At 45.9% G+C, this 26,324-nt stretch overlaps 1 protein-coding gene across 3 annotated transcripts; it reads left to right on the plus strand.

Moving 5' to 3' along the window:
• Positions 1 to 2,985: 2,985 nt before the first annotated feature.
• Positions 2,986 to 26,119, plus strand: NRIP2 (nuclear receptor interacting protein 2). Of its 3 annotated transcripts, none has more exons than XR_012629324.1 (7): positions 2,986 to 3,453; positions 8,408 to 8,584; positions 14,664 to 14,746; positions 15,211 to 15,338; positions 18,212 to 18,264; positions 19,069 to 19,221; positions 19,942 to 26,119. XR_012629324.1 is itself a non-coding variant. In XM_074871955.1 (6 exons), the coding sequence occupies exons 1-6, from the start codon at positions 3,223 to 3,225 to the stop codon at positions 19,159 to 19,161; spliced, it is 765 nt and encodes a 254-aa protein (XP_074728056.1). In that variant the 5' UTR covers positions 2,986 to 3,222; the 3' UTR covers positions 19,162 to 26,119. The 3 variants fall into 3 exon arrangements, 1 of the variants encoding a protein (XP_074728056.1); XR_012629325.1 differs by having other exon boundaries at positions 19,964 to 26,119; XM_074871955.1 differs by having other exon boundaries at positions 19,069 to 26,119.
• The last annotated feature ends 205 nt before the right edge of the window (positions 26,120 to 26,324 follow it).

The following is a 26,324-nucleotide window of genomic DNA, read 5'->3' on the forward strand; positions in this document are numbered from 1 at the left end:
CACCTGCACTGTGTTGCCTCTACAAGAGGACAAAATAATAGTTTCCAAATTGTTGAAAGAGAGAAAAATTCAAAGCCAAAGAGAAGTCTCTAAGAAGGAAACAAGTACAAGAAGTTTCAAAAGTAGCAGGAGAATATTTTAAAGAGGACTGATTAGGTTAGGTAAAGCTTCCCAGAAGTCAGATACAAAGAAAATCTGTGGTGAAAGAAACTCAGCATGTGAAATTTAAAGTCAAACCAGTGAAAGCCTTCAACAGAGCAGCTCCTCAAACAGCTGGGATACTCCTTAATGTTCCTGGCAGAGGGAGGTAAAATCTTTACTTTATCTCATATTCTTTAATCTGGGAGTTACTTACTTCAGCAAAGGAGTCCATTTCTCCCCTTCACCACTCCAGGTACTGATCATAAATTTCTTCAACAACAGAAGAGCTGGCTGGAATATTGACCCTCTCCAGTTTCTTCACTGGGCAAACTGACTACAGGGAAATGTTGCTTTTGAGTGCCTTTCCTCAGAAATATATTCTGAATACTTCAGCATTTCTCTGACATGGACAGGGCCAAGACCAGGGACCAACAGTCATGAATACAGATACAGTGCTGTGGATCTGTAGTTAGAAGCTGGAATCTTTTGCCCCAGAGCTCTCACTGATCTATAACTGCTTGATCTAGAAGGCCAAGCTGATAGCAGGAGCAGGGAGAAAGGCGTTTATCTTCTGTGGAGGTGGAGTAGTTTTTCCATTGTCTGAATAGCAGTGTTACACATCCTGTAAGAATTTCTGTATAAAGGGTAGAGAATAGTGAGGTATAACGGGTTATGATTATTGTATGTGACTGGATCAAAGAAGGAAAATAATTTCTCAGTGTGTATGGGGTTGTGTATGGATGTTTTTATCTAAATCAGCTTTATTTTTCTAACACAGGCTGTTGGTGAGTCATACACTGGTTTCCAGGGCCTACAAAAGATGACTGGGAAAGGCATAGCTACTGGGAATAAACCTAAATTTGCTGCACTGTGGTCTGGTTCTCCATTAGAAAAACTTTAAGAGCATCCATTCTGCAAAAAACCTGAAAGCATCTAACCTACTTAGTAAACGGGCTCTGTTTAAGAAGAACAGGATGGAAGAAGGGCCTCTTGGCCCTGTGTGAGAGCAGACGTGCATGATTCATTACTGGTTTATGGGGATGGTTAAAGGACTCAATAACAAGACTGAGAGGATACTCAATGAGGCCACAAGAAGTCAAAGTGTATGTAAATCAGCAATCATAGCAACCTAGACGCAAGAAAACAAGACGGTAGGAACACAGTGTTCCCAGGAATATCCATTATTTAAACTCTTCTCTTAATTCGGCTTGCAGAGGGACAAGGACAGTTGAAAACAGCTCTGCCGAGCTCTTGATGAGACTCTGCCTGCATTATGATGTTGGAGTTTGGCCTTGTAGTGTAAAGCAGTTAGAATATATTTCTACTCCCATTTCTGCCAAATCTGGTTCTGCAAATTGGTGCTGTGGGAACCATTGACACCTTGTGTAAAGCAGTTAGCATATTGGGAACAAAAAGCTTAACCTCTTCAAATTTTAGAATGACTCTAAAAATGACCAACCTCTCTTCTAACATCTGAGGACCAAAGATCCCAAGAGAAATGCTAACACTGTGATGATCAGCAGGGAGTAGAAGGTAAACACCACGGTTTGCTTTGCACTGATGCCAAATTTTGTGTAGTTTCTGTGACTACACTGAGGTCTCACAGTGGCTGACTGGACTCATCTTTGAACATGGACTATTGGATTTACTTCCTAACATTGAAAACTCAGTGTTATATTTTTATATGCAATCTAGAACATAGAAATAATTGGTATTAGTAATGTTGGAATGTTACATGCTACTAAGCTGGGAAAAAAAAAAAAGGAGCAACAGAAAGCTTCCTTTTGCTGTAAATTTTTTAGTCTGTTGTTGCTATTCCTTCTATGTCATACATGAAAGCTCTTTCACCCCCAGGTGATATTTACAGAAAGGTGATGCTGTCCTCAGCTTCACAGCTGAGTAAAACTCTAGTTTCCTCCTCTGTACACGATGTCAGAATGGGTGCTTACTGGGGCAGCGCATTCACCAGCGAACAGGGATCAAAATAAAGCAGCTTCAGTTCAAGTTGAAACTTATAGTTTCAAGCAGGATAACGTGGAGGCAGAAAGTTGAAAAAGTGAGCTCTGCCACGTCCTGTCTCCCCTGAGAAGAGAAATATCTGCCCTGGTCCAGACATCCCACACTGCAGCAATGTCAGCACACTCTTAGTGTAAACAGGGAGTCAAGTCCACTGGTATCAACAAGCCAGTGATTTTAGGCTTCTGCAACTTCAGGGAATTGCTCTAGATGGAGAGGGGTGAAAATGAGGGTGGAGTCAGGCCCAATACATTTGCCCTGGCTGGGAGCAGAAACAAGGCCTTCAGCATTTTGTTCAGGCTACGTGGTAAAGTCCTTCAGTGCAGCCTATTGCAAATGCACGACACTCTGCAGAAGTGAGACTGGGCATGCCTGCCAGCAGCCTTGAGGCGGATGCTCTCTCCCATTTACCAAGGCACTGCATCACCTCCCGGGCTGAACCGTGTTGTTGCCAGTATTTACAGACTCACTGGGATGCATCAAATCCCTGCCAGCAGTGACACCGAACTGCACAGCCTGTCACAGAGAGATTTGCTGTCTGGGAACAGGCAGCGTGTGTGTACGTACACAGACAGACATACACCCCACACACACGCGTGCGCGCACACAGCCCAAGGGAGGTAAGTCCAGCCCACAACAGCGGGGCCATCCTTCTGCTGCTGGATTTTTCCAGCTGGAGCATCTTGCCGGCTCTGCTGTAATTTATGGAAATTGGTTTCTGACGTAGGGCTCTTTCTGTTACAACAGGGACCCACCGACCGGAGGAGGCAGAGCTGCAGGCAGGACAGAAGAAGAGAGGGAGAGGAAGAGGTGGGGAGCAGAGGGACACTGGGGGAGTGGAGAGGACAGAGGGAGAAAAAGGCACAGAGACACTTCAGAAATGGGTGAGTTATAACTAAGAGAGCAGGAAGAAAGGCAGAGAAAGGGAGAGAAAGAGAGCTGTGGGGAAGGGAAAGGGAAAGGAGCTCAGAGACTGAGTCAGCCTCAGGAGAGCAAACACCAGGAAACGAGTTCAGGGAACACACCACCGTACAAAGAAGGACCTGTTCTGTCTGAATTTTCACCATGAGCACAAGGAAGAGCTGCCCCCTGCCACTGGGGCAAGGAGACCAGGAGGAAAAACAGAGTGAAGGTACTCCTGACCTGGAGCGAGAGGAGTGCGAGGTGGAGCTGAGGAACAAAGCTATTCTGCAACAGAAGAGGCGTCTTAAACAGGCCACCCAGTTTGTGCACAAGGACTCTGCTGACCTGCTGCCCCTGGATGGCTTGACAAGGCTTGGCACGTCCAAGGATCTGGTGAGTCCAGCGGGATCCCCTTTGGGAGCGGGTTCTCCTAATAGCCTTCATCCCAGTTGGGAATTGCTGTCAGGGTTTGTGAAAGGGTCATGGGTTCAGCAAAGATGAAACTTCCCTTCAGCATCATCCTAGGAGCAGGTCAGGGTGAGGAGAAGGAATGCATCACCCTTTTTTTTTGCATTCATCTTCTCATGCATCCCCATAGGGACAGAGGCAGGCAGACATGGACTGGAAGAACTCTCCAGCATCCAACTTCCCACTCACCCAGTACAGATATATATGTTCATCTGACATACATGTTTCCATGTGGGATATCTCTGAAAGCTACCTTGTATTCCTGCATGATCCATCTCAAAAGCAGACTCCTCCCTGGATTAAGCAGGGAGGGAAGCACAGTTCATGAAACTCTGAGAGTTATGTTTGACCTTGTCACCTTTTACCATTATTCTCTTTCCCCCTACTCTTTGGATTTCCAGAGGGTCTAGCACAGGGCAGGATGGCTAGCCAGGCGTCCAGGCAGCTGCAGTGGCCAGCACCCATGGATGACACCTCTGGGGACGAGGCATGGGAGTAAGGCCTGTGGGCATCTCCTTGTAGAGACATGGAGAAGGAGGCATCAGGGAAGGGATCTGTTCCAGGAGCCTGGGCAGTCTGTGGTCTGAAGGGACTTTCCCAAGGCTGGGAGCAATTTTCCATAGGATCTCTTGCTGGCTTAACTGCACGCATCTCCCCCTTGCTCTGGCAGTTTTGCTGTCTAACTTCTCTCCACTGTGGAGTTTAACTGCTCAAGGATGGAGAGGTCTAAACCATTTTCCCAAAAGAGGCCCCGGGTCTGGCCAGTGATGGGGGCACAACCACTTATTCCAGCTGTGCCAGGGAGTGTCATAAAAGATCTTGCCCCTCCCTGAAGCCTGTGCTTCCCTCTGTATCCTCAGACCATCACAGCAATACCACAGATGCTCATGCATGAGTTATCTCCTCTGGTTGTTTCCCAACTGCTGTGGCAGGCCCCACCACTGCTGGCAGCGAGGTGCTGGGGCACACAGGGACACATGTGTGCAGGACAGGCAGGGTCCCAGGCACTGGGCCTGGGTGGAAGCTATCCTCCTTGCTAAAACCTTTGGGTGCAGCAGCTCTGCCATGCGCAGATGAGGGGTCAGGACTATGTTCCTGTGCTGGCGCACCCTCCTGCTCCCGCCACCCTCCCTGCAGCTGCTGAGAGTCTCTGGCTCAGCAGGGTCAAGGGTGGCTCCTCAAAGTCACCCTGAGCTGTTGCCTCATGCTCTGCCTGTCCTTTGCAGCCGCACACATGGCTGTCAGCAGGGACTGGTCTTGAGCGTCCCTTTGGCCCTGAACACGGTCGCTGTCTGAAGTACAAGAGGGGAGTCACGTAGGTGTCACGTTAGCAAGGAACAGGGCCTCTTCTCCATGCAGGGAAGGAGGTCTGGCCACACCGGAGCCCAGGGGCTGGCAGCACAGGCAGGCTAGCATTGGACCTTCATGCCCTGCCACACTGCAGCTGAAACATCTCCTCAGGAGGGGATAGCCAGACATACCCCTGGGCTCTTCCTTGTGCAGCTTTTGGCAGAGAACAGGGAGGAGCCACTTTTGAGTCTTTCAGTGCATGTTTGCTGAGCCCATCCACAAAGGCAGAGAGAAACATGTCCACCTGCTTTGCTTTGGAATCGATTCCTGTGACACTATGCCCCAAAATGACAAGTGTGGTGCCAGCCAGAGGCCTCTGCGAGAGTCCTGCACAGTATGGGTGGCAGTCTTGGCCCCCAGAGGCTGGCACTCTGGAGCCCCAAATGTGCTCTAGCAAGACAGGCCTTGTCCAAATTGCTTGCCACGAGCAGCTCTCCTGGTAAAATTAGCCATTCTAGGCAGGACACTTCCTCACACGCAAATGGTGTTCGGTCACTGAAAACTACTAAATAGTTTGTGTTTGGTCCGTAACAGAATGGCTGAAACATTTTTATCGTGGAGCTAGGGAGCACTGAATAAAACATAACATCTTTTCTGCCATGGAAATTTTGTTCTGGTGTTAGAAGGCACAAAATAAAGTGTGGCACCTGTGCAAAGTTCACACGCACAGTGCTATACCTGGGGTCAGTGTGGTACCTGCAGTACCTCTGTTTCTCGTTTACCTTGGAGGAAGAGAAGAACCAGGCCTTAGATTTCCAAGAGCAATTCAACAGTCCCTGCAACTTGACAGGCCGCTGTGATATTGCTGTGATGTTTTGGGGGCTGCAAATTAGAGTTCAAAATATGCTTTCAGGCACTCCTCCAGCCCCGTTTCAAACTCCATCTATGTTTCCTAAATTGACCTGGCTCCCTCCTGGAGGACAGGCATGCAGGGCTGAAAACAAAGCAACATCAGGAAGTGCTGGAGAGGTTCATCTTGGAGAGAGTGCAAAATATCCCAGAGTCCTATAGCACTTACACTGGGAGGAAAGTTTAATTCCCCAGAACATGTCTCCGTTGACAGTGCCAGAGACTTCAGCTGTGGCAGCCCTGCATGTCCTAAAATTAGAGCAAGGCATCATGTCATTTAAATAAACCACAGGTTTTCTTATACAAAGTCAGGCTTTTTGTCACTCTTTTCTGTGTATTCTGTGTGTGCAGCTCATGCAATGCATCCAGCAGCATATGGCATCTGATGGGCCCATCACATCTCCAACAATGAGAAATTATATTTTTCAGTGGGGACTCACATTTCCAGCTTTATAACAACTACAAGAATGACACTTTTTTTTTTTTTTTTTTTTTTTTAAATGGCAAAAACCCCAAAGAAGTAGCTGCATTGACTAAAACATTCTGAAAGTACCAGGAAGATCCAAAGATCTGACTTCTCCACTCCCAAAACCCAAGATTCCCAGCTCATACCACTTCACTAATCATAACAAGGCCTTGAGATTTCACATTGGAGAGCCTGAACATGATGGAACTGGGAATCTGCTCTGATCCTTCTAAGAGTCCTGGAAGGGTCTCCCTTCCAGCTGCTGGCCACAACTCTCTTCAGGTCCTCCCTCACCATCCTCTTCATCTCATTGCTTCTTATCAGCCCAAGGAGTCTGCTCTTGAATCAGATGCCTCCACAGTCCCAGAGCTCAGCTGCTTGTGAGTCCTTATCAACGCTTGGCCTCTTCCCAGCCTGAGTGACAGGAAGGGGACAGAGGTGGCAGCTGCAAAGGGCCTGCTCTTTCTGTGGGAAAGGTTGCAGGGAGAGGGAAAGGTCCTTTGCATGCCAGATTGTGAGAGGAGACAGGAGGGAGGGTGGGAATTTGGAGACCTGCTGTCCGTTCCCTGCCCTTTTCCCATGGCCCAGATGTTAGCTGGCAGCCAAACGGGCACTGTGCTCAGAGTATTTAGGGAGTGAAGTACAACAGCCAGCTGTGCTGTGTGCCTGCACAGTGGGCTGGGAAAAGACCAGGAGCAGAGGGATATTTTTACCTCACCTTTTCAACTACCGCAGTGTGTCTCATGCAGCATGTGAATGATCTGACTCTCGCTGCTGGAGTGACAGGTAAACAGAGGCATGGGGGACTTGGCACCTTGCGAAGAACAATACTGAGTGCAACAGAAGAGCCAACCATTAGGCAAAACTAACAAGTCAGTGTGCTTCGAGTTGCAATCGACACACTTCCCCGGCCTCAGCCCTCTGACCAAGCATAAAGCTAGTCTGAAGCACACACACTCTGTAGGGTTAATACAGCCTGGCGCATTGGCAGGTCTGGTCTGGTTCAGATGTTTGGCCTGCACATTGATAAGATCCTACATCAAACTGCTGCACCATCTGGAAGTAGATTTTTTTTTTTTTTTGAGAAAGACAAAAGCAACGGTTTACACTGTAGCACATGAGCCCCTTTAGATTCATCGCCTTTCTTCACATAGGCAGTCGTTACTGAGAACGCTATTGTCAGCTCTGAACAGCTGCTCTCCTGGAGAAGGGCCATGAGGCTGAGTACATGGAGAAAGGACAAAGCTACCTCCAACGGGCCTACTCCACTGACGCTGCCCATTGTTGATTCAGTAGCTGTGCAGGGATTGGAGGCACTGGATCCACATTGGGCAAAAACCAGAGCATCAAGCTGATGGTGAAGGGAGCTTTCTTTCCAAAGCAACAATTTCCTCTGTGTGTATGCAATGTTGGGACAAGAAGTTTTTCACAATTTTTCTTTCCTTTTGGTGCACCTCCCCTTCTTCTGCCTGGAAGAAAGGAGATAGGAATGAAATAGGAGTACAAGATACATGAGATTGAATAAGATGATAGGAATAAAGGTCCTTCAGCTGTTGATCTGGCTGATGGTGTTCCCTTCTAGCAGTGAACAACAGAGGGCTTCATAGATGCTCCCCCAACTAGGAAGGGAGTCAAAATAGTATCGCTTCTGATGGAGGGAAGCAGAGACAGACTCCAAATAACATTAGAAGCTAGTTTTAGTTTCCTATGCACGGGAAGCTTCTTGCTTCACTATAAATAATTGCTTGTACACCTAAAATTTGTGGAGTCCTGTGTTCTTACCCACATGTACATCACACACATGCTGCGTGCCCCATCCCCTCCCACATTAGAAGGTGGCTGTGCCTGGCTGGATGTCAGCACACACCCACCAGGTAGTGTAGTGCAGTACCTGAACAGGTATGAGGCTGCCAAGTGCATGTTTAGCTGAAGGAACAGATACATGTGGGGAGAGCATGCATCAGGCATGTTCTTCTCCTCCAATAACTGCATCCCAGAGACCTGCCTGTCACAGATATCCCAACATTTTAACGTCACCATAGTGGCTACAGGAAAAATCTTGGTATTTAAAGGAAGTTTTCTGGGATAAGCCTGTCTTTCATCAGGAAAATCAGCTAGGTTATGTATTTACAATCTGTTTTCCTGGGCTAGTACATGTCCTTGTCCTCAGCTCCATACTTAGCTGAGATTTCTCTTTCTTTGTGATGGAGACAGCAGCCACATAGTGTGGTCCAGCGGCGCCTCTTGGAAGGCAATCTGAACAAGCTGCGGGGCGAGACCAGGGTTCAGTCTGCACGGGTTCAATCTCCGCTGGCAAAAGACCAGGATGAAAAGATGGGAAAGGAAAAGGACAGGAGGAAAGAGACTTCATCCCTGCTAATACAGTGCCAGGTAAGGCAACAACATGGTGCTGCTGATTTCACAGTGATGGCAAATGCTCAATGAGTTCCAGCTGCCCCACTCCCAAGGGCCATGATAAGTTATTAATTGCAAAGGCAGCTGCAGCCAGAGAGAGCAGATTTCCTACATGGCCTCTCCTAGAGTTTGGATTCAGCTCTTCCAACAGACAGAGGAAAGCCTTTCTGTCACATGCATTCTAGTTGTCCGTATTTGAAGACAAATTACCTTAATGACATCTCCTTTCTTTGGAGGCCAGCTTTCCCATGATACGAAGTATTTCATAACTGCATACAGAAACAAGGAATGTCTCCTTATCACTTTAAGAGAGGTGTCCCTAGTTGATTTACATTTACTGGATTCAGTCTGGTCTGATTCTCTCAGGTGTCAAAGGACCTCCTAAGAAAATGGCTAACTGTGCTCTGAATTAGCGCTGTTGCATTTCTTGATGGAAGCAGTATTTTTAGCTCCCTTTTCTCCTTATATCCTCCCATACAGCAGAACACACTCCTCCCTGACCCCTGTAGGTAAGAAAGCACATCCAAAAGCTGTGCCCCATAAAAGAAGGCTGCATGGTTAGAGCTGTTCAGTAATACGCAGATATGCGACTCACCAAAGTATAGACTTGGTATACGAAATCCATTTTAAGCTGGGTTTATTTCAGTTACCTGTCCTAAAGAACATCTCACATGTTAGAGTATAAAGTCTACACTTCCAGGAAAAACACATATACCTTTGAAAATTCAGTTGGCAAGTTTCTGAAATGTTTGGAACCAGTGTTTCAGTACCAGGTCTGGTTTGTTTCCCAGCCTTTACTGTTGCAGTTAGGCGTTGCTTACCCTGGATTTTAGACTGATGTAACTAGGTTAACATAACCATACTCGGGAAAACAGACTAATAGGATGAATGGCTCTCAGTGTAATTTCTCCAAATAGCTGGAGTCTTTTTTTTTTAGCAAACGAAGGTGTTTCTTTTTCTTTAGTTGTCAGTCTGTATTGTTCTGTAAGAGGAAACTCACTGATAAAGGGTGGGGTTTTGCCAGGCGTGTACATCAAACAAGGACTGGCATGCATGGGTATCATATCCCATGGGCAGTAAGTAACTCAGCGTCAGAGTCCACTAATTGTTCCCCTTTTGTGTTTCTAATGGACTGTACCCCAGCTATCCCACACATTATATTTTCCTCCATGGAGGAAGGTTAATGAACATCACAGTCAAGGAAATAGGTCTAACACTGCACTTAACTCTCCCTAAACTCAGTACCTTCTGCACAGGCATTTTTCTCTTTTTCTGCCCTTCTTAAGAGACAGTCATTATTTGCCACACTTAATCTTCTTACATCAAAGGAAGGGAAGCTCTCCTCCCATTCTTTTTAGTCTTGCTGCTTTTCATGTTCACATTTGTGAACTTCAAAAAGCCTCACCTGTAAGTAACAGATGTATGGCAGAAATAGCACTCAGGATGCCTGTTCATTTTAACCAGAGGTGAGCTGGTACCTTTTGGAGAGCTGCTTGACTATGGTGCAGTTTTTATTAGAAATAGAACACAACCCCAGTGAAGTCTCTTCTCTCTGACAGCAGTTCCCGAGAAAAGATCATCTGCCACTCAGGGAGGGATGCTGAAGATTTCAAAGTGGTAACAAGTGCATCTCCTGACTAGTAGCTGAATTTGGTTAGGAAATAAATCTGAATATATGTAGACATCAGTGATACAGGGAGATTAAGGCAGTAAGTGTTTTTACTCTAACAGGTTATAATTGCCCTGTGCCTAAGGCTTTTTTAAGTTTCAGAGATCACAGACAGACCCAGTCTATAACAGTTATACTGCAGAGTCACTCACCTTCCTATTTACTTAGATGGGTTGCTCACATGGTACTTTAGCAGAACTGCCCCTTTTTGCACAGTTTTTGCAAAGCACTTTGGAAAGTTTGTCATGACTGGCATCTGCATCATAAAATCAAGCTGTAATTTTTTTGTGGTGGGGATTGCCTCTCATTGACTTGGAAATAGATGCTGAAAGATTCCACTGCTGTCCAAGGCTGCTTTTCCTCTGTGCCAGAGGAACCTGGGATTAATCAACCTTGGTTGGTTAAAGCAGCTTCTTGACTTTGGAACTGACATTATTTCAGGAAACAAAGCTCTTTATAAATGGTGATCCTTACTGATTCCACTCCCCTCTTTCTCTTTCTTGGAAATCCCCATAACTGACTTTTAGATAATGACTAATGGTGACTAGTAGTAACAGACTGAAAATTTGGGGGGGGGGGAGTTGAGAATGGGTAATGTGTAGTCCAAGAAGGCTTGGAGTGCTCATCAGCTGCCTGTGTACTCCTTACCTAATCTGCATTGTGCTTGTGGTATGCTGGACCAGTGACTCTCCTCGGGCTCCTGGGGAGTTCTCTGGGCAAATGGTTAGTGTTAGTGTCTTCTGTTTCTGAAGAGCTGATACAATGCCTCTTCTGTAGCTGGGCAATGAACAGCTGGCTTCTGTGCTGGTTGGTTAACTCTTTCCCAGCAGAATCCATGTCTGTTAATGAGGAAAAGCTGATTCAGCTGGACACTGTTGGCAGGTTGCAGTATGGGGAAATGTGGGAGCATACCTGACCTGATGCTTATGGCTAAGATACCCGCTTAGGTACTGAAGAGGCACAGAGAAGCCTCTTCTGTGAAGCACAGTACAGAGGATGAGGAGGAAGATACTTAGCATGTATCCGCACTTTGTGATTTATTTTGTCTCTCTGCTTATTCTGGCCACAGTCCTTCTAGGCAAGACTGATGTGTCAGTGAGGACCAGACAGCACAGACATTACAGAGCTCTAAAAGCAAAAGGGAAGGCATTTTGTCATAGAATCATAGAATGGTTTGAGTTGGAAGGAACCTTAAAGATTCAACCCCCCTGCCATGGGCAGGGATATAGGACTGTTCTCTGGGTCCAGTCAATTTCTAGGTTATTTCCTCTAGAAGCCTGGACTTTGTAATACCAGCTTTTGCCACAAACTGTTGTTGTCATGAGGTAAGGTGAGATCTCTCCAGTTGGCCTTGGGGACCTCTATGGGCAGGGACTAATCCTAGTCCTGAATGTTTAAACTTGACATGCCAGGCAGCCTGGACCCATGGTGGCAATGCTTTTTCTTGAACAAGCACAAGTATTGCCAAAGCCAGGAGCTTCTAAATAGAGTGCTTTGCAGCTCTCCCCTTTCTGTGAGGCGCTGGCATGCTCCCCCACTTGCTTAAAACAGATTTGTGCCAAGAGGCAGAAAGGCAAGAGAATGGATGTGCGTTCTGGGAGCAGAGAGCAGCACAGCTGGGTCTCCTACCCGCTCTGTCATGTGTGATCTGTATTACCATGGGACCAAGCTGCTCCACAGTGAAAAAGGACTGCTCATTTGTGAAGAAGCTGGGGGAATATTCCTGTATGAATGTGAAAAGAACTGCAGGAGGGCTTCTGGGGGCTGGTTTCTCTGTGGCCTGACTCTGTTTCCTGAATCTTCCAGCTGGTATCAAGTCAGTTAAGTTTTGTGTTCTTCCAACCTGTGACTTCGTAGTTCTGTGGCAATTCCACAGAATCACAGAATCATTCAGGTTGGAAAAGACCCTTGGCATCATCAAGTCCAACCACTCTACAAAGTTCTCCCCTACACCATATCCCCCAACATCTCATCTAAATGACCCTTAAACACATCCAGGGATGGGGACTCCACCACCTCCCTGGGCAGCCTATTCCACTGTCTGACCACTCTTTCTGTGAAAAATTTTTTCCTAATGTTCAGTCTGAACGTTCCCTGCTGAAGTTTAGATTTCCATACCATGTGCTAAAGAACAGCTTTGGATTGAATGTAGATGTTAGTGTGGCTGAGACTCTGAGAAGCACATGATATAATGGGGAAGGCACAGTGCTGATAGCCAGAAGTTTGAGAGATCTGTCTTGGCTTTGGCTTTCTTAAAGTATTTAACATTATATGCCTCACTTGGGTGTTCTAGGAAGCCACAAGTGTTTGCAGTCACACAGGATTGTGAATTAACTGGGCATAACTCTTTATGAATAAGACATGCTTTTTTACATTAAAGAATAAAAGGTATAATAACCAAATCAGGATCTGTTGAAAATATGCATCTGTGCATATTTTCTGTGTAGATACTGCTTGAACACTGTTCTCTTTGTTCCTGGATGAGGCCACACATGGTGAATGTTCTTCCTTCTAAAACCACTCATGTTATTTAAATATACATCATACGTATGAGTCTTACATGATTCTTGGTGAAGTCTGTAAAACCATATAGGTTGAGATCTCTAGCTCCAGTAGCCTTGCAGTTCCTGAGAATTTCTCAACTAAGTGGCCATTCTAGGAACATGGTGTATCTAAATGTTCAGAATGATTAAATTCTCTACACTGAGGTACTGCAGATGCAATTTAGCCCAGAGGAAGAGCTCCAAGACAAAACAGACTTCAAGTTTCCAGTATGCGCTGAGGTTGCCTTGAGTGCAATAAGCACTCAAGCTACTATTGCTGTTGTGTCTGTTGGCAGCATTCCAGTATTTCTCACAGGAGGTGTGTTTTCCTTTCTTTTTATAATAACTCACAAATAACACGTTTGAAAATGAAATCTTGGAAATACTGGATGTAGCTCTCTGTGATGATTAGCCCATGTAATAATCATAAACAAATTTAGCTAAGAAATCAGGAAATTGAGAGATTTTCCTTGACCCTACTGATTCTGCACTGAGTCCCTGATGGTCATGCTGATCTAGTTCAGGTGTTCAAAGCATTTAGGAATGAGCGTAAGGGTAGAGGAGCTGTGGGAGGTCTGTTGCCTCTTCTGAGTGGCTCACGGCACTGAGTGCCATAGTGGATTGAAGAGAAGGAATCGCAGGACAGATACAAATGATAGCAGGAGGAAAATGAGCCTCCCAAAAGGGAAACTCTGTGGATGGGGGTTTTTTTGGGTGTTGGTGTGAGACATAGCCTTGAAGAACTAGGCAATCAAGAATGGGAGTGGTTAGGCACTATAGGTAGATGCAAGCCATATTTTGTAGATGGCAGTTACTCCATCTTTTCCAGCTCGTTTACTAAGTCCTGCTCCTCCTTTTTTTTTCTGAACATAACTCTTACTGATGTCCTTGATGACGCTATTTTTTCAGACCTCTACCATATATGAAACCTGTTGTTTTCAGCACCTCTGTCCTGCCATTAAGGACCTCTGTGCAGAGGGGACACAAAACAGATGGCAACCACACCTCATGTTCCCTTTCAAGTGCAAAGGAGTGAAGAAATGAAATGGGCAAGGTGCTGGGGATTATTCCAGTAAGATCACACAGAGGTGACTTGGGTGCAGGGCATCCAGTCTCTCCCTTTGCTAGATGACACCAGCTGTGAATATTGTAGTTGTAGTGTTCATGTCCTATTTCCCTAAAGAGCTGTCTAGGAACTTAATGTAAGTCCCACACAAAATAGACACCTCTTTATTAGGTTGTTTCTTGGATTCAGGTGTCACTTGGATGTGTCAGTTATCTTGGAAACTGCCTTAAATTCAAGCTCTTCTCAGGGATGCTTGTCCTGCGTGCTCCTGCTTCTCCCACAGACTTCTCCCTCTGGAAACTGTTCAACTGCGAACAGACGTCTAGCCCTGGAACATTGTTCCTTGTGACACTAGAAGAAATGGAGAGAAGAAACCTACAAAGGCTGTAGTACATGCTTGTATTCCTTTAGAAGCATTTGTCATATCAATTATTGCTCTGCTAAGAAAGTCCGTGTGTTTTTTCTGAACAAATTCACTAGTTATTCATCTCTTGACTGGAACATGGCTAAGTTAAAGTAGCTAATAACAGATAAGTGTCTGGGCAATCAAATACAAATTAAAGAAGACAAATTAAAAAAGAAGCATTTGGCAGAGGTTTGCAGAGCACTTGGGAGACCACCATTGTCTTGGATGAGTCTCCTGCCTTCTGACTGCTGCCTAAAACACCACGTCTTTGGCTGTGTTGTTAAGGAAGGCCTAAGGGATTGTCACACTGTTGGAGGAGTGGGTATGCCAATTTTGAGCCCACAGTAATTATCTGTTGTTGTTTTTTCTAGTGCCAAGGTCAGGTATTGAAAGCGACTGTTAACACTGGGTGTCTACCAAATCTCATCTCCAAGAGCTGTTTAAACCAGCTGAGGTAAGTCTTTGCACAGTAGAAAAGGAGGGGTGGCTAAAAGAAAACCTATGGCAAGAACCTAGGCACTCTTGATTCCCAGCCCCAGTGATAATTACTAGCAGCTTTGCATGTGCCATGGCTGTTGAGGAGAAGATGCAGAGGGTGGGCTACAGGGCAAGGCAGCAGGAGCCCTGGCAAAGTTGTGTGCAGACCCCAGACTAGGAGGCAGAGCTGTGTCATTCTGTCTGTGTGTACTGTAGGGCAAAGCTGCCCAGCTGATGTTTAGCCTCAGCGGTGAGGAACCCAAATGGATAACACCTTATGGTTTTGCTGGTGGAATCTGCCTCCAGACATGCTGTATGGAAAAGATTCCTCCTCTTGTGGGCCTGTTCCCAATGAGACCGAGAAGTACTGCCATCAGTGAGAAGTCCTGTTTTTCCTCCTCTTCCCCCACTTGAGGCAATAACACCTCTTGTGTCCCACAGGCTGGAAGAAGTATCTGCCATGGACTGTGGAGACTTCCCTCTTCCCATGCCCAGCGTTGTTGGCCGAGTAGAACATATGGAGTTGCAATTTGGCCAGGAGACAGTGCTGTGTTCAGCACTGGTTGTAGGTGAGAGTGCCAGCCCCTCCTCTCCCCCAGTTTTCCTGTGTCCCTCTTGCCCTGCCAAGGGCATTTAAAAGGATCTCTGGGAAAGTGTAACGCAGTGGGAGGTCGGTGATGTGGTCACCCCCACTGCTGGCCGAGATCATTATGAGCTGTGAATATCCTCCATGTAACCAAAGGCAAAGGGCATAGGAAGAGAACAGAGAAGAGAGAAGACATTGAAAATGGGGAGAAATTAGGTGCTTTTGGGTTTTAACACAGGATGTAGAAAATCCTTCTAAAATGGACCTTTCTTAAAATTATCCAGGCTGCTTGATTAGTCCTCTGGTGCCTTATGTTCTCCTATTGAATGAGCACTTGTGTCTTTGGCTGGATGGAAGTCATCAGAGAAACGGACAGAGGGTACATCTTATTCCCCAGAGTGTTTCTCTGTGTACTCATCTGCCTCTGCTGCACGGAGCACCCTGGAAGAACCTGGTAGCCTCAGAGTGCTGAGTCTCCCTCCGTGTCCTGAGGCAGGACCCTTTGAAGGAAGGAGCCGTAGGAGACAAGGTCAAGTCAGCAGTCACTGGGGCACACCCAGAAAACAACAGAGAGGCTGCATGTTCTGCATTTACATCAAGCTGTGCACATGCTGAAAACAACTTAGTTGTCTTTTTTTCCCCCTGTTCTTTCTCCCTATTAGTCTTCCAGCTTTACCCTCTTGCCTTTATCTGTCTCCTCATCTTCGATGAGTACTGTTCATCTTCCAAGACCTCCTGTGCTCCCTCTTTTCATGTCCATTCTTTCCACTTTCCTAGTCATCTAGAAAGAGCTTCTGCCTCTTCCACACTCCAGCTCACTTTTCTTCCCTGGTTTCCCCTCTGCTTGTTCTTGCCCTTCATGGGGAGTCTGTGTTAGTACCAGTACAGGTGAATTTAGTCCAGTAGCACCTATCCATTTTGCTGGGATGTGGAAATGGCTGCCTGGAAGGAGCAGGATTGCTACATCTGTGCCTCACATCTCCCTGTGCACACAGTGCTCTTGCTTATGTGCTTATAAATAAATTACAAGATACAGCCACTGGTTACGGGGCAAGCAGGCATCCAGGAGGCATGGGAAGTGTTAATGATGTTACTGGTGGGTGCTGAATCCTGCAGACTCCAGGACCTGGGGATTCTTCCTTCCCTGCCACTGAAGTACAGATGGATGACTCTAAGACCCTGGGGATCGCTCTCACCCAGTCCAATGCATGTTCTTAGTGGCAGGTTATACACTGGTAAGGCTGAACATATATTCCAGAGAGACCCGTACAGAGAGCATGCAGACCAGGCCAGCCATACAGATTACCACACATAGAACAGTGCCTTTACCAACACTCACATAAACACCAGCACAAATAGCCCAGTCCCAGTCCTCCTCTCTGGCTGACCAGGATTGAAGTTCACTATCAGAAGCTCATACATCCTCAGTCTCTGGATTCACAAGTGCACTCACATTCACAGAGTCTTCAGATAACAGCACTGCTTCTAGGTCTGTCTTATACTCATGTCTGGACCCTGGGCCCCTTACATAGCCACTGACCCAGACACTGAGTCTTTCCTGATGCAGGTGTCCTCTTACTTACTGGCTAGACCAGACTGAAGTTTTCTAGCTGATTATATATACAAAACCACAAGCATACAAACCTGCGAGATTAAATTCACTGGGGAAATAAAAACACACCCAAGTCTTTCTAGTTAGTGGCATTTACACCTCTGACACATATGCTCTGTCCTCTTCAGTTGCTGGCTTATAAACCTAAGGGCCCTGTGACCCTGGTCAGAGCTGGCACCCAGAGCTCTCTGGCATGTTGATCTCTCCAGTTGCTGGCACCTAGACCTACAAGCTCTGTGACCCATACTCCTTCCCCAGTTACTGGAACTTAGACCTTGCAGCACACACTGCAGTTCCTTCAGTTGCTGGCACCCCGGTGTCTAAGCCCTATGGCCTGTACTCCCTTCCCCAGTTACTGGCACCCAGACTTCTTTTGCACACTGGTCTCTCTAGCTGCTGGCACCTGTGAGCCACATCCCCTCCTCCAGTTGTTGTTACAGATCTATGAGCCCTAGGGCCTGTGGTCCCTTCAGTTATTGGCACCTCTCTTGCATGCCAGTCCCTCTGGCTGCTGACATCTAGAGCTATTTGCCCTTTAACCCGTGGCCACCTTCTACACTTGCCAACACTGAAGACTTGCAGCAGTCACATGTAGGGTAGAGAGGTTACACAGAAAAAAATTACTTAATAAAATTATTTAGTAAGAAGTTCAGATAGCTTGCAGCCATCAGTCGCAGGGTGTGGTCAGACAAGTGAACTGACCAACAGCCTGCTCGCATGTGACTGCCCCCCTTAACCCCTCTCCTCTCCATTTATCCATGCTTGTTCTTCCCTGATGCACCCTGCTGCTTGCCTTCTCCTGCCTTTGGCCTTTCCCCTACACAGCCCATAGTAAGTTTTACACAAGCCCCTTCTGATATCTGATAGCAAGTTCCAATCCCACAACCCCCCTCAAATATCTCATAATACTCATGATAATCATGGTTCCCTCCTCTTACCAGCTACAAAGTTCATTTGGACCCTCTTCAGGGCTGTGCCTGAGTAGCTCCTTTAATGGATCATCAGTCAGTGGCAGAAGAGTGCTGGTCTTTGTTATTATCACTGTTACCACCTGCTTGTTAATGTTTGTGTGTCTAATTCATCACTTTCCTTTGTTATTTGTTATTCACTTTATACTGAATAACCGTCTAACTTTATGACCCAGATGCTCTCATATTCCACATCCTCTTACAGGAGAGACATGCTTTCTTTAGAGGGGCAGTATATATAGTCTTAAGCCTGATCAGTCTCTTCTCTCTTCTCAGATGACGAAATGCTGGAGTTTTGCATTGGTCTCCAGACACTGTTGTCTCTCAAGGTAAGAAACGGGTTCTTGCTTATTGCAGGGTTCCTCTCAAGAAGTTCTCCAAGATTTGGTTGCTGTAAGCAACAGAAATACTTGCATCCAGGTCTTCCAGGGTGCCACTGGCTGGCTGCAGTATGCTCTGTGTCACAGATTCCTTTCCAGTCCTTCTTATAGGTTTTAAGAAAGGAATCACCCGATAGGACACTATCACATCTCCCATTCTTCGTATTCCTGACTATAAGTTGCACACAGGAAGAGGAGATAAGGCAAGGCACACTGTGTCACGAGTTATATCTGTGTTGCCTTTTGAAGGCAGATATGAGCAAGCTCTGCTCTTGCTTTGAGCCACATGAAGCTGTATGATCACATTCAGTGTCCGACACCAGCTGGACACAAGTAGGAACAGTCGTCTCCTTTTGTCAGCTCAGCTCAGGGTTAGTGTTCTGCTGTGCCTGGCTTGTGGGTGGCTCAGAATACGGCTGCAGCAAGCTTGCTTCTGCTTGTCAAATATTTGTAGCTACATGTTGGACTCATAAAGCAGGAAAAGACTGGCCTGAATGGCTGAGTGGTGTGAGGACATCACCTCTGGGGCAGTCATGGGAAGAAGGGAGGGGAATGGCCCTGTGAAGGGTTTGGGGAGGAATTCATTGAAGAGAACAGGAGCAAAGAGCCAGCATGGCAAACAGGGAGGGGAACTGTAAGGTCTTTACAAATCCAAAGTGGGGTGGTTTGATGTTTATACAGGTTTTCCCCATAGACATCGTGAGATTTGCTATCTGGAATGTTCAGCAAGTAACTGGCTCTCCCCTTCTTTAGTGTTGCATCGACCTGGAGGAAGGAGTCCTGAGATTTAAAGCACTGAGTCAAGAGCTGCCTTTTCTACATGCCTCTGAAGAGCCTGGTCAGTGAGTGGCTGCATTCCCCAGGTCTGGGGCTGAGGAGACTTGCTGCCACGAGAGAGAGATGAGGGTGAGGCTCACATGCCCCTAACCTTGCTGAGTTCTAGGCTGAGGCATTCGCTGGGGAGTGAGAAAAAGGCAAATGGGTGCTGGAAGCTGCTATTGCTGGGAGTGCCTCACCTTGAGAGATATCCCTCCTTTCAGTGGACCCTCTTGCTTGTCCCCATGTGCCAAGCGGGCATTTTGTTCTTGTTTTTCTATCGGTCCCTGGTCACTCCAATTTCTGCTTCTGTACTAAATTCACCCTACCCTTTTAATGACTTCACAATAGCCTCTGTTCATGAGACAAGAGGGCCTCCGTGAACAATCTCCAGTTGTTCTGTGGACAGGAGGGCAGCGCTTTCCCCAAAAGCCTCCAAAGATTGCCACGAAGGTTTCCCTTCTCTTTGCCTCGATGCGAGCGGACTTCACTCCGCTTTCTTTGTGGGAAGGGCTCTGTGGCCGGTCCCCTCACCTGTACTCTGGGAAGCTGGATATTGTTACTTTTTGCTGGCTCAGAGCAGAACAGTAGTATTTTCTTGGAAAACACTTGCAGCAACACTTTTAGAGTTCTTAATTCTAAGAAGCGTTTGCAGAAATGCTGAGCATAGACGCCTACAGTACAGTGGACGCTCACAGGGGCTTGGGCTTTGCAACTGCATCCTTGGCCACTAAGCTATATTATATGAATGGCTATGCTTATCATCTCTTGGTGTTATACACAGTAACCAGACTTGCACACTCTGACCAGGCCTCTCCTCTCTGAACTCCAGCTGCTAGAGCTACAATTCCTATCACCTCTGCTGTATCGTCAGAGATCCTGCCACCCAGTTTAAATGCTGCGATGAATTACAGTACCCAGAGTCTTCTGCTCTGTCAGCTCCTTTCTTTCAACTTGAAATCTAGTGATTGGACACAGATACATCATCAGCCTCAAGTCCCAGCATCTCACAGCCCATCAACTTTGCTACTCCTGCATGAAACAAGAACTAGACTTCCTTGCAGTATCAGCTCAGGTCAGAGAACTGTGAACTCATCTGGGATGACCAGGGTGGTTATTAAGTCACTTAGTTGTTGGGTTTTTGGTTTTGGTTGGTTTTTTTTTATTTGCATCCTAGAGCATAGCTGTATGATAAATACATAGTCTATTCTTTACTAGCTCTAGGAAAGATACACCAGATCAGGGCTTGTTCCATGTTTCATGACTACTGATTCACTATCCAAACTCTGCACAACATCCCTTTGTCCACCCTTAGGATGCCATGACATCCCCATTTTGCCTGTCTTCCTGGATTAAACACTACTGGCTCTCTTCCTTTTTTATCAAACCACTCATTGTTTCTGTTGTGCTTCTCAAATAACTTGTGTATGCATTTTTGCTTTTTTCTGTTAGTTCTTTCCTAAATCAGATGCTGTATGCTGTAGTTCAACACATGCTAAGGACAGCAGAGTACAGCCTGGCTGATATGATTTGGGATGCACTTACAGTGTCAGTTGGTGTGATTGGCATCTGCTCCTCCTACAGGCAGCACCAGGCTAGTGACTTTTATTGTTAGTCATCATATCTTGCAGCTTCTGATCTGTTCCTTGTCTTCTTAGCCATTCTTCTACTTGTGCATCTAATTATTTCTGGCTGCATGAACTGTTTTCCATGAATCCCCTGAATGACACCAACAGTTCTCTCATTTATGTCAGGACCCATCTCTACCCGATGAGCCTGTCTTTCAAGGTACCAGTAATTCCTCCTGGATTTGTGTCACTTGCGTGTCTGACTGGCTTCTCAAACCCAGGGGTCTTTAATGACAGTTCAGACTTGTACTCAACCATCCTGTGTGTCAGATGGAATCTATGTGGTACTGGGGTCAACTCTGCTGAAAAAACCCTTGTTTGCGATAGATGAAACACCTGTTCCTATGTGCAGCAACTCACCTGGTTTCCAAATCTCGTTGCCCTCTAGAAATGGCATATGGAACTATGGCAAATAATCTGCTAAAGATGACAGATACAATGTCTGTTACATCTCTTACTATTCATTAACTTTTAAAAAAGTCTATTTAAAAAAAAAAAAGACAAAACCTAAACCCTAATCCTAAACATTAAAGCTAACTCTAGCCCTAACCCAAACCCTAAACCCTAACCCTGACCCTAAATCTAACTGTTGAAGCTAACCCTAACCCTAACCCTAAATTCTAACCCTAACCTCCTAAACCTAACTCTAACACTAACCCTATTACTAACCTTAAGTAACCCTGACCCTAAACCAAACCTCTAACCGTACCACTAGTCCTAACCCCTAAACCATAAACCTAACCCCAACCCTAAACCCCAACACAGACCCTAACTCTAAACCTGAAACCCTAACCATAACCCTTAAACATAACCCCCTAACCATAACCTTAAACCTAATTGCCTGACCCTAGCTCTAACCTCAAAACCCTAATCCTAAATCAACCCCCTAACCATAGATCTATCTCAAACTTTTAAACCTAACTGAAACCCTATTCCTAACCTTATCCCCTAACCCTATCCCTCACACCTAACCCTAACCTTTAATGTAACTCTTAACCCTATGCTAGACTAAACCTAACCCTAATCCCTAACACAAAACCTAACACTAAACCTTAATGTTAACCCTAATGCCTAACCCTGAACATAACCACTAGTCATAACCCCTGGCCCCTAACCCTAAACCCTAACTCCCTAAATCTAACCAGTTAACTCTAACGCATTTATTCTAACCCCTTAAACCAAATTCCAAAACCTAACACTAATCCTAAATGTAATGTTAACTCTAACTCCTAATACTAAACCCTAACCATATTCCTAACCCTAAACAGTAACCCTAAACTTAACCCTATCCCTAACCTCAACCCTAACTGTAAACCTCACCCTAACCCCTAATCCTAACCTCTAGCCCCTAAACCTGAATCCTAACCCTAAACTGCTAAATCTAACCCCCTAACCCCCAAACCTAACCCTAATCCTAAAATTAATGCTAACTCTAATCCCTAAACCCTAACTCTGACCCTAACCCCCAACCTTATTTCTAACTCCTGACCATAACTCTACACCTTAATCCCTAACCCTAACTCTAACCATATCACTAACTGTAACCCTACCCTAACCTCAACCCTAAATTTAACCCTAATCCTAATCCCCTAACCATATAACTAAACCTATTCCTTAACCCTAACCCCCAATCCCTTACCCTAACTCTAAACATAACCCTAACCCTACACCTAACACTAACGCTAAACCCAACCATAACCCCAACAACCTAACCCTAACCCCATCCCTAATCCAAACCCTAACCCTATCTGATGGCTTCTGCCAGTGCCCACAAAGGGCCCTGCTTCCTTCCAGAGTGTCCCAAAGCTTTAGCCAGGCTTTGCTTTGGCCTGCAAGGGGCCCTGTTTCCCTCCAGAGTGACCCAAAGCTTTAGCCAAGCTTTGAGGAAGCCTGCAAGGGGCCCTGCTGCCTTCCAGAGCGCCCCAGGGCTTTTGCCAGGCTTTGACGATGACCAGACAGGTCTCTGCTGCCTTCCAGAGTGTCTAACAGCTTTCCCTGGGCTTTGCTGGTGCCCACAAGCGTCTGCCAAGGAAAGGGGAGGGCCACCAACAGCTTTCAGTCCTGGCCACTTCTGTGTGACAGCCATGCCTGGTGGGTGTCCATTTTGGAGCTGGGCTCTGGCTAGGGTGAGGGTGTAGGTGAGTAGGAGTCTTCCTGAACTCATACTGAAGCCAACAGGAATCTTTCTGACTATTTAAAGGGTGCTGGATGGGATCCTACAGAAAATTGGCATGGTTTTGAGTTGACAATTCTATTTTGACTAGCACCTGTCACTTACAGCCCTGCAGATACTTGCACACTGGCTGCTGTTGGAATTCACCAGATGCTGCTCTTAAATGTCAGTCTTGGGATAACTCTGCTTTTGCTCACCTTCAGAACACCCTCCAGTCCTTCTGAAGCCTTTCTGAGATTCACATGCCTCATTTCTCAAATCACCAATAGTTATGTTCCTCTGCGAATTAATGCGCTACAGTAGATGAAAATCATCAGTCCCATCTGTCCCTCTCTGCATAATGAGCTCTTTGCATCCTCCTTACCTTCCCCCGAGTGAATTATTCATTCTTCCACACTGGTAAGTGACAAATTTGCTTCTTCCAAAAGGGATTCTTTCCTTTTTAGATAATCCTTTTAACGCTTTCCTGTTGCTGATACACTCTCACCTTGCGCCACTATCTTGCCAGCCTTTCCTCTTTGTTGTTAACAATTACATGCATAAATGTAGACTGTGCCACTTGTCAGTCACAGAGAGGATGTTTCTGAACAAGCACTAAACTAGCGTATGAGAGCCCTTCTTTTCAGCTCTGAAATCAGCTCCAGAGGAGACATGCTTTCCACCTTCCTCCTGTCAATGTCAGTTGAACATGCAGGTTCACACGGTAAAGGTCTCTTCCACCCAGACATTGAGGAATCTGTTGCCAACAGTTATCCTGGAACCTCCCCATCAAGCTTTGTTGCAGGCAGAGCTTACAGAAAAAAAAAAAACCCAAACACATTTACATGACTAAATGAGAACTGCAGGTCATAACACCATGGCTGACATCCCACGTCAACTAATTCCCTAAATCACAGTCTAACCCTACAGCATCAGTACCTGGTTTCCTCATCATCAAGCACAATTCCTGGTGGGTTTCCATCTCCCAAAATTCCTTGGAATTAAATGACATGCTATCACTGACCTTAACACATTTATTTGGAATTCTTGCCCAAACTGGTGTTTTCTTCAAAGACCAGTGTTTTTGTGTCATTACATGGGAATCCCAGCTTCCATTGTGAAAGACAGGAATCTTACCTTTAAAAGATGTGATTATAAACCAGGACTGACAACATCTCAAGGAAGCAAACTCAACTCCATCTACAAACATGGTAATTTTTAAAAGTCTTCCTACGTTAGGGAGCCCAGTAAGTAATTTTTAAGAGGGTTGGCAAGGCTGAAGACTGTCTCAATTGTAGTTTCTTTTGGAAAAGGCTATTATACAGATACACTTCCCTACCCCCAATTCCAGTCATCTCTATTGCTTCTGGGGGACAAGGGAAAAGAAGGAGCTATCTAAAGGTTTTTTCCACCAGAGATCAAAAAATGCTAATACTTTCATATGGAAAGTAGAAATTTAGTACAGACTACCACCTCAGAGCAGGACACGGGCACATCCTGCATGTGTCTAACACTGGCTTCCTCATGATGAGGCCCATCCCTTCAATATAGACAATGGAATGTTGCTATTTTAGGGATAATCTCTCTGAACCGCCTTGGTGGTCAGCTCCTACTAGGGCTACTTTCCAGTAGAGTGGACACAGCAGTTGTGAACAGTCTGCAGGGAAGTGTCTGTCACAGCAAGTCTTTGGAACAGAGAAGTGTCACATGGCAGGTGTGAGATATGTATGGCTGAACGTGCCCGGGGATGGGGAGATGGACTTCTGAGGCCCCTTCCAAGGCCTACATGCAAGAGAGAAACCTATCCCGAGAACATGCACTCTGCCGAAGCCATAATCACGACCATTTCCAGGAGCTTGGGGTCACGTGGTTTTAAATGGAATGGGAGCTCCAACCATCCATATTCCCAGAGGCCTGCTCCTTCTTTCACTACCAGCAGGCGAGTTACAGAACTGAAAACCACTGAGCCACCTACATACGTTTGCAGTCAGTCCTCCTTTCAAGAGACTCCACTGGCAAATGCCAGGATATACCTGAAGAGTTACAGAAATAACTACACTCAGCAAAGAGATCATAAAAATGAGGCCAAGGATGGCCAGCGGGTTTATTGTCTCAGGAAAATAAAGCAACCCCCTCCCTTTATTTTCTTGCTAGTAAATTGAGCATCACAACCAAAGCCATGAATCATTTATCTGCAAATACCCCCAGTGTCTGAGAATGCTGTTGGACCCCTCACTTGCTGTGTGCTGGCACTAGGACATACAAACACGTCTTGCAAATCCTGACATTGAAAAGCTTCCTGGCACCAGTGGGTATGCCAATCTGCTGCGGAGTAGGATGCAGCAAACAACATTTTCTGCTGCGTGGGAAGGAACAACTTCTAATTCCAACTCTGTGGCTTGTGTTGGCTGGCAGGAACAGGCAATGAGTTACAATGAAAGTGTCACATAACTCCATTAGACCAGAGACAGAGCCTACGTGACTCCTTCTCTGAGTAGATGTGTACTTCACAGAAAATTGTTGCCAGTGGAAGTAGCCTGAAGGGTTGACTTCAGGAATTATTGACTGTAGCCAGCCTATTAATTGTCACTCTGGAGTTCAGGGCATGAAAAAAGAAGGAAGTTATGTTTTGGCCAAGAACAATACCAAAGTTCCAATTAATTCTTGTGTAGTTTTCATTTTCTTTTGTGCACAAGGGGCACAGAAGCAAAATGCATCTGCAAGTTATTACGTGCTGTAAACAGCATAAAATTGTCAGGGGAAAGTCTCAAACATTAGTGTTTTTCCTCTCAAATAGTTTTAAGAGCTGAAGAGTTTTGGGGAACGGATGATGTGTAGTGTCCGTATCTTCTCACCTGTTTTCCACAGCACAGCATGCGCGGGTCTGCACAGCACACAGCTCTGTCATCCTCAGGCCAACAAGAGGAGGGCTAGGTTGCACAGGTTGCCCTGTCCAACATTTACACTGGTTTTGCCTCATTTTCTTTTAAAGATGGTTCTTCAGAAAATGTCATCTCTCCCCCCTTAATCCTTTCCTGTTCCTTCTCAACAATTAACAGTGCAACAGTGGATCAATTTGACCTTCCTTCCTTGGAAGTCATTTGACCTGTACAGAAAAGTTTGGTTTGCATAAAACAGTTTCAGTCACACAACGATTTGTAGCCCCCTTGCGCTTCTGTTGCTAATAAAGGTTTATATTTGGCATGGACAGACAGCACTGAGCTGTTTTCTGTTATGAGCATAGACGATCCTGTTTTCTTGTTAGGCCTCAAGAAGGAATTACAATATAGGAGCACTGCAATAACCTGTGAGACCCAGCTACCGGGTTAGCTCAGCCTGGCCCAGCTCTCAAGTAAAATGCTCCAGGAACCTCTGGGGTCCCAGCAGCAGACTGTTGTGGTTTGAGCCCAGAG

The sequence above is a fragment of the Strix uralensis genome, chromosome 5 (assembly GCF_047716275.1).
Source record: "Strix uralensis isolate ZFMK-TIS-50842 chromosome 5, bStrUra1, whole genome shotgun sequence".
In the NCBI taxonomy this organism is placed as follows: domain Eukaryota; kingdom Metazoa; phylum Chordata; class Aves; order Strigiformes; family Strigidae; genus Strix; species Strix uralensis.

What these genes read in the sequence shown, in the direction of transcription:
- NRIP2 (XM_074871955.1), top strand. Translation starts at nt 3,223, where the DNA reads ATGAGCACAAGGAAGAGCTGCCCCCTGCCACTGGGGCAAGGAGACCAG. An exon ending in GTGTTCAGCACTGGTTGTAG is followed by an intron (nt 15,339 to 18,211) that starts GTGAGAGTGCCA and finishes CTCTCTTCTCAG; the next exon opens with ATGACGAAATGCTGGAGTTT. An exon ending in AGACACTGTTGTCTCTCAAG is followed by an intron (nt 18,265 to 19,068) that starts GTAAGAAACGGG and finishes CCCCTTCTTTAG; the next exon opens with TGTTGCATCGACCTGGAGGA.